This window comes from Centruroides vittatus, unplaced genomic scaffold (assembly GCF_030686945.1).
Source record: "Centruroides vittatus isolate TY-2023 unplaced genomic scaffold, ASM3068694v2 contig_559, whole genome shotgun sequence".
Lineage (NCBI taxonomy): Eukaryota > Metazoa > Arthropoda > Arachnida > Scorpiones > Buthidae > Centruroides > Centruroides vittatus.
This window is the reverse complement of record NW_027122332.1, coordinates 864,843-873,051: the sequence shown is the minus strand read 5'-3', so window position 1 is coordinate 873,051 and position 8,209 is coordinate 864,843. Positions and strand designations below refer to the sequence as shown.

The window sequence follows — 8,209 nt, the reverse complement described above, 5'->3', positions numbered from 1 at the left end:
TATATCTGACCTTCACCCTCTGAATATTATATTTCTGGTGTGAGAAACAGAAACGTCATCGTACCTTACACTATAGGCCTATATAATAAACGATTGGGTTAAGGTCACCCTTTTTTAAAATCAAATTGGGTAAAATAAAGAAAATAAATATAATTAATTATATGTTTTAATTAGTAATGAGATGCAATATAGTAAATGATGTTTTGTAACTGCTTTTTTTTATAATATATATGATTAGTAACAGTTAGTGCTCGTTACTAGACGTATAACTTGCTATTGCATCTAACTATTCTTTACAGTAACTAGATACAATAGTCTAGGTAAGAGTTCTTTATAGTAACTACTCGATACTAATTATAGTAATTGTAAGAATCGAGTTAGAGTTAGTAACCAGTTAATTATTCTTTAGAATGACTAAGTAACTGCATACTAATTCTAGGTTATAACTAAGTAATGTGGGTAATAATTCTACATAATAACTTGGGAAGAATAATTCTATACTATTGTATTTAGTTACTCTAAAGAATAGCTAGGTGCAATGATAAGTTAAATATCTAGTAACAACCGTAAACTGTTACTGAATGTATAACCTATAACAACAGCTGTTACGGACGTCATTTATTACATTGCATCTCATTATTCTCTAAAACAGAACTAACAAGCGATTATAAATGTAATTAATTATAATTATTCTCTTCATTTCTTGAAATTTTTCGCAATTCTTTTATTCTTTAGTCATTCTCAGTTATCTTTTGGAATATCTACACGTAATATGATGAATAGTTGTATTAATTTATACGCTTAGTAACTGTTTATAACAGTTATTAGATGCTATTTTAAGTGGCAAATCAAGAATAGAAGTTCGATAGTTTTAATAAAATATAAATAATAAGGTAATTAAATCGCTACAAAATGGCCGGAGAGAAAAACATTAAGTGGGGGAAAAAACACGAATAAATTAGTTTCGACTGATTGACAATGAATCTGTGTTTTTACGTCAATTTGACGTCATTACTTCAGTATTACAATGAGAAATTCTAAAGAATGACGTCAAATTTACGTAAAAATGTGTACTATTGTAACCAATCAAACAGAACTAATTGTAAATTTATATTGCTGCCATCTATCGTACGAGTTTAATAATTCCATTTTTTCCCTTCTTTTTTAAATTTAGAAATGATGATTTTATTTTTAAAAAATAGAATAAAATGAATTGATTTTAATATAAAAAAGTTTAAACATATTTACTCTTAAAATACAGAATGTATTAATTTCTTATCTATTTTAGACATGAAATAATGGGGGTCACAGAGAAGCCCCAAAATTATTTTAAACAAGTGCTGTTTAGCGCCTCGCGTTAAGCTTAGGGCCTCACATTTTTATATGTATCATTGTTTGGTGGAAGAGATGGGCCTGTTATGGGCTTATACTCAAGTCTATGTTCAATTAATTGTTTTTTTTTTAATAAATATAATTTCTAGGCAATGATTTTATGCAAAAAATATGGCATCCAAACGTTAATTAAAGCAGTTATCTTCACCTAAACTGTTGAGATTTGTGCTGTTGATACGTCTAAAATGAATCAGCAATGGGTAGTTACCTTGAAATGGCCCAGTTACATTAATAAAATATTGTATAAATACAATAGAAACACATAATTGAATAAATATTATGATAAACTAGAGAAATTTGAATAACTCTCAATCCAAGGTTGCAAATACGAGACAAATTTAAGTTTTAAATGCTATTTTAATTTCAATTTTTTTGTTTAAATCGGATTAAATAAACATTTATTATCTTATTTTTTCGAGAATTAGATTTTAATTGGCGTTAGGAACATGTTTACAATGCAATGTCTACACAATGATTGCGATATAAGTGTCAAAGTAACTGTTACGCAATGTATTAGACCAAAGTTCTTCGATTCAAAATGGCGTCTAAGGACACGATACGAGTGGAAAATTTTATAAACGGAAAATTTTGTTCGGCAAATAAATTTATAGACAGTTATGACCCTGCAACTGGAAAAGTTTGGGCAAAAATACCGGACAGCGGAGAACCGGAAGTAGAAGACGCAGTTTCCGCTGCCAAGCAGGCTTTTAAATCGTAAGTTTTGCTGTAGAATTGACTTAAATGGATAGAAATTTCTCGATAATCGAAATGAGATAAGTTTCCTCTTAAATAACACGCTTAAACAGGCTCGACGGTACGAAACTTTTGAAATACAGTAATAATCTTCACGGATTAATACAATATCCACTCAACAGATGGCGATACGTTATATAGCGTTATTTCGAGGTTTCTCGATGGGCAAAAAGGGCTGAGATCCAAACCAATCTTTTATATGGAAACATTTCCCGGGAAGAAAAATGTATTAAGTGAACACTGTACATGGCCTCCCTTGGCGTCCACAAAGCTATAACGCGTCACTGTATAATAATAATATCACTCTGTTCTTCGACGTCCTCATTTTGGAAGACAAAACTACGAGTTTTTATGAATTCCCTGCTTTGTCCGCATGTGAAGCTTCGGAGTGGGCCTACTATTTGTGCAAATAAGAAAATCTTTTTTTCTAATTTTTGTATAGAAGCAAATAATAATAATTGTTGTTATTATAGATTAACGTTGTAAAAAGAAACCGTCAGACAAGAAAAAAATAGTTAAACGAAAAGTGAATATTACATGTCCATAAAAGGACATGACTATAGAAATTTCTGAGAAAGTCACTCTTCTCAGGTTGAAACAATAGATGAATTTGAGTGCTTAGATCGAACATCTTCGGTAGGAATCGAATTGTCAGTCGATGTTGACTCATCCGACGACCGGGGTTCCGATCTCGTTACAATGCGTAACGAGGGGGGGACCAATTAGAGAGCGGAGGCAAATCGACATCGACCTATCGGAATGTTCGATCTGGGACTCAAAAGAAAGTTATAAAAACCCTGAGAAAAAGGGATGTGACGTTCTGGATTAGTTCTCTCGGTTCTTGGCTCTTAGAGCTTTGTCTCGCGATTTTACGACGGGGTTTTTTTGTTGTGATCTTCGGCAGTTGGATTACATCTCTTTTGGGAAGGTCACCCACTCCCTTGGATTTGTCACCTGTAATTTGAATCGTCCCTGCTTCCGGAACTCTCCCTCGAGAAGCTGAACAGTGCGCCCCGGGGCCATCATACTCCTGCGAAACATCGGAGGACTTTTCTTGTGGACTTTCGATTCCGAGAGAAGGCCCAGAAGACTGAACGCCGCCGCTGATAAAAGTGTATCGTAGTTGTAAGCACCTTTTGTTATATAAACGGGTTACGAATGAAAAACCTGTCTCTTGAGAGTTTCTTTCACTCCCACACGTGGATCGTGACCGCGCGACATTCTGACTAACGCAGTCGTTCGGCAAACCTCACACGCATTTCCGGTGAATGTATTTACTCTGGCGATACCCCTAGCTAATGGGGCCTACGTGATGGTTAAGGCCTCTTGCTCAGTTAGCAATGCCCATATTCAGCGTATACAAGTATAAGCTTCGGCTTTCATCACGTAAACTTAGGTTACTGTTACGTTTTTTTTTACACATGGACTGTAGATAATAGGCCTTTGCTGGGTGGAAAAGAGAAATACACCAGTCAGAATTTTTTCATCTTGCCCCTGTAGGCCTTCAATGATTTATTTTTGGCTACGATACTGCCCTATGTAAAAATTGAAGATTTTTCTCAATTCGTAACAACGTGGCGTTAAATTTAGAATTACGGAGTTGGCTTTGAATGCCCGTAGGAGAAAATAGTAGATAATCACTTATATAGTAAAACCTGTCCGAAACGGAACCCGAATAAGACGGAAACCTCTCTAAACGGAAAAAATTCTTCGTAACGAAGCTATTTTCTTGTTTAAAAGCCTGCCAGACCGGGGATATACTCGGTACCGTGCGAGGTTTTTACAGTATATCAGTTAACGATAAATTTTAAATAACTTATTGATTCATTTATATTTCAGATGGTCCAAAACATCAGTCGACGAACGTGCCAAATATCTCTTTCGAATTGCGGACATTTTAGAGAGCAAAGAAAATGAATTTAGTGTTGCAGAGAGTAGAGATCAAGGCAAACCAATATGGCTGGCAAAAAAAGTCGATATGAATCGAAGTGTTTTGAATTTTCGAGCATTTGCACACAGTTTACAAAGTGATAATGATATGTAAGTATGATAATTTTCACAAAACCTGTCTTAGCCGGACACCTCTCTCTATAAAGGGCAGTTCTTTTGATCCCACAGAGTGGTGCAGCTGCATCATTTGCAACTAAACAGATAATTAATTTAATAAATAAAATATGGTCTATCCTCAAAGTTGTTCAGAATTTCTTAGTTTTATAAAACTTCAGCTGACATGGGTAGAAGCTGCAGGATCAAATGAAAAGGCTTTCAAGGCTATTTTGCCATCATGCATTTCTAACAACAAACATACTGCCTGTCCCACTTTTTGACCTTCCAAAGATGACATCTGTAGAGGTCAAATATATATAAATCTATGACTCTTTCATGAATTTAAATTACATTAAAAAAGTGAATCACAAACTCTAATGGAACAATTAGAAATTAGTATAAAGCCACGTAAAGACACTCCGGGGCAGTTTTCTGTAACAACAGTGCCCCAAACGGACTACTGATTTGGTGCTCTGTCTGATTAGGGGTCCTTTTTTTCTAGTCTTGAGCTGTAACAAGCTTCTGTAATAAAACTGACGAGCCAGAGATAGAAGCAAAAAGGGAGAAAAGTGTATTGACACCACTTGAAATGCTATTATAATGGATATCATCCACACTGGTGTCCTCTATGCCGAGCTTCAATGAGAGCATTTCTTTGATGTTTTGGATTGACGCTGCCTTTGAAAGGAGTGGCCTCCAAACCGAACACCGAATGGCTTCTGTTATGCTTAGGTTACAGTGTTATGGATCCTGCACACACTACTGGTGGTCGGCTTGGGACACTGTTACATTATATCAAATGCTCTATAGTCTGTATGGAGGCCTAAATCATCTGGATTTAAAATATTACGGTTCTACTAAAATTGATTTGTTATTGTATTAGTTTCTTTAATATATTATTAAAAAATAATTTAAATGACAGATCAAAAATTCAACCAGAAGCCGACCTATTAAATTATACAATTCATGTTCCTGTTGGAGTCGTAGGAGTAATAACTCCATGGAATCTACCTTTATATTTGCTTACATTTAAATTGGCTCCGGCATTGGCGTACGGAAACACAGTTGTTGCCAAACCGAGCGAATTTACATCAGTTACGGCTTGGATGCTTTGTTCTGTTTTACAGGAAGCAGGTATTATATACAACGTTGTATTTTTATTGCTTAAGATTTATTACCTTTTTCCTAAATTGCATTAATTGTTATAAAAAGGATTGCCACCGGGAGTAGTAAATATGGTTTTTGGCTATGGTCACAAAGTAGGAGAAGCTTTAATTAAACATCCCGAAGTCCCTCTTATATCTTTTACTGGAAGCACCAAAACTGGAACCCATATTCAAGAAGTTGCTTCTTCACAAGTTAAGAGATTATCTTTAGAGGTAAGTAAATAAATATATTAACTAAATGTGTAATTTCTCAGAATAAAATAACTGAAATTTTCTAATTTTAGATGGGAGGAAAGAATGCTGCAATTGTTTTCGGTGATGCTAATTTAAATAAATGTTTGCCAGACTTAATTAGGTACTTGTAAATTATCTTATTAAATAAAAATAAAATTCAAAGTTTCTTGATATTTCAGCTTAATAGCTTAATATTAAATCTTAAAAATAATTATAATTTTTTAATTTATTTTTCAAATGATGATAACCTTGTTATAGACAACCAGATGGCTGAATGGTTAAGGTGTTAAGGTGGTAGCCTTCTGTTCTGGAGAACTCAGGACCAATTGAAAAACCCCAGGAATTTGCCCTTAATCTTTTCACTTTTTTCATTTCTTGTTCTTTCTGCCCTGTGGGTAGTATAATAGAGCCTTTTTTCCATACCCATAGTAAGTTTAACCAATAGGGTGCCCAGGAGGTGAGAGATGGGGTCCAATATAATTGGATCGGACCAGCCACGAAAAATTCCTTGGGTTGCTCATCCAGATTTGATCCCAGGACTCCAGAGTGGGAGGTTGACACTTTAATCATCATCTGGCTTCGGCCATTCTACTCAGCATCTGGCCATCTAGAAAAGACGATTATATGAAAATGACAAAGATCTGCAATTTAATTACACAGGGTCTTCCAAAATTAATGCTACCATTTTATGTTAATTATTATCCGAGAAGTATGCTATCGACATCGACCGACAGAGTAGCTATCCGAGCTTGTTGCCTACTTCTAGGAAGCTCTGTAAATGAAGGTGGCAACTCCACAAATAGAGAAAGTATTGTTTTCTGCAGTTTGCAAAGTTGGAATCTCTTATCATTGTGCAACGTGAGTAATCTGCAAGAGCTGTACAATTGTGGATGCTGTGCAAGGAACATAGAAAGAATGTGAGTATTGTTGAGGACGCATTGAGAAATTATAGTGGACAAATGTGAAATTTGGACAGTTTTTCAATGTTGTAATGCTCATTACAATGTTCTTGGATAATGATTAACATAATTACAATAATTTAAAATGGTGTCATTCATTTAGGAAGACCCTGTATAAATAAATAAACACATAAACAGACACAGTTACTGTATTTAAACATTAAAATTCTCTTTACCATTTAATTTTTTAAATATTTTTTGTTTACAATTATATATATTTAAAACAGAGCAAGTTTCTTGAATTCAGGACAAATTTGTTTATGTACAAGCAGAATATTTGTTGAAAGAAACATCTATGAAAATTTTAAACAAAAATTTGCAGAATTAGCCAAGTGAGTAATTTTTTGGCATGTTTTTTTTCAAAACATTCATCCTAATTATAAATGAATATATATTTTTTAATATTAGAAATATCAAAGTCGGTGTGCCGCAAGAAGAGGAATCGTGGATGGGTCCCATAAACAATAAATTACAATACGAAAAAATTCAAAGATATTTAGAGATAGCTCGTCAAGAAGGAGCAACGTTTTTGACAGGCAACGAAACTTTGAACCTTCCTGCAGAAAACAAACAGGTTAGAATATGATTTTTGAATTTATATTTTTGTATAAAATAATATTTCTAATACATTTTTTTTATGTTTTTAAACCAAATAGTTTATCTTAATTAAGAGGGTTTCATTTCATTTGTATAAACTATTGTATGTATTATTATTATTATTATTATACTAAACCAAATGACAGCCTTAATTAATCGGGTTACATATCAGGCTTCGGGATATGTATTATATACTATTGTACAGTACACGTATAATTCATATCCTAGAATATAAAACACCTTTATTTGTAACTCTTTCTGCCCTTTGAACGCTAAGAAAAGACTTTTCATACTCATTGTGGGTGCAGCAGGATGGCGAGGAACAGGACTGCTCACTCATAAAAATTTCCTGGGGGTGTTGCTTGCCTTAATTTGATCCATGGTTCCTCATAATGTCAGAAATTTGAAAAAGAAAATATTTAGAAAACTACAAATTTCGTTTTTATGTGATCTTTGACCTTTAAAGGTCAAAGATTAAAATATCAAAATAATATGCTAAAGTGCAATTTTTAGATTGTAGCTGTTTGTATTGAAATTGTAGATAAGATATCTCTACAAATTTGTATTATTAACTTCATATTCAGGGTTATTTTTTACCACCGACTGTATTAACTGATTTATCTTCCGATTCGAAATGCATGCAAGATGAGATATTTGGTCCTGTTACTTGTATTTTACCATTTGATACAGAAGAAGAAGTAGTGAAATTAGCTAACAATGTACAATATGGTCTCTGCGCTTCTTTATGGTCACAGAACGTTAGACGAATTCATAAGATTGCCTACCAATTAGAGGTAAATAAATTTGTTAGTTAATTTATTAATATATTAACTTGATTAAATTAATAAATTGTTTTATAGGTTGGAACAATATGGTGCAATTGTTGGTTGATTAGAGATTTACAGATGCCGTTTGGAGGCATGAAAATGTCGGGAATTGGAAGAGAAGGAACGTTAGATTCTAGAGAATTTTTCACCGAAAAGAAAACGATTTGTATTAAATACGATTGATCTCGCAGCGTAAAATACTCTCGTAGATCATTATTTTTTTAATTTTATTCTA

General features: G+C 33.6%; 1 protein-coding gene across 1 annotated transcript; it reads left to right on the top strand.

The window, feature by feature from the left end:
• The first annotated feature begins 1,875 nt into the window (after positions 1 to 1,875).
• Positions 1,876 to 8,199, top strand: LOC136978867 (2-aminomuconic semialdehyde dehydrogenase-like). The gene is made up of 9 exons (XM_067274688.1): positions 1,876 to 2,106; positions 3,985 to 4,185; positions 5,114 to 5,325; positions 5,404 to 5,570; positions 5,642 to 5,712; positions 6,778 to 6,882; positions 6,959 to 7,124; positions 7,732 to 7,941; positions 8,008 to 8,199. Exons 1-9 carry the CDS (start codon positions 1,931 to 1,933, stop codon positions 8,155 to 8,157), a joined length of 1,458 nt encoding a protein of 485 aa, XP_067130789.1. The 5' UTR covers positions 1,876 to 1,930; the 3' UTR covers positions 8,158 to 8,199.
• Positions 8,200 to 8,209: the final 10 nt, after the last annotated feature.

Coding starts and splice junctions, on each gene's coding strand:
- LOC136978867 (XM_067274688.1), top strand. CDS start 1,931: ATGGCGTCTAAGGACACGATACGAGTGGAAAATTTTATAAACGGAAAA. Junction 2,107..3,984: donor GCCAAGCAGGCTTTTAAATC/GTAAGTTTTGCT, acceptor TTTATATTTCAG/ATGGTCCAAAACATCAGTCG. Junction 4,186..5,113: donor TTACAAAGTGATAATGATAT/GTAAGTATGATA, acceptor TTTAAATGACAG/ATCAAAAATTCAACCAGAAG.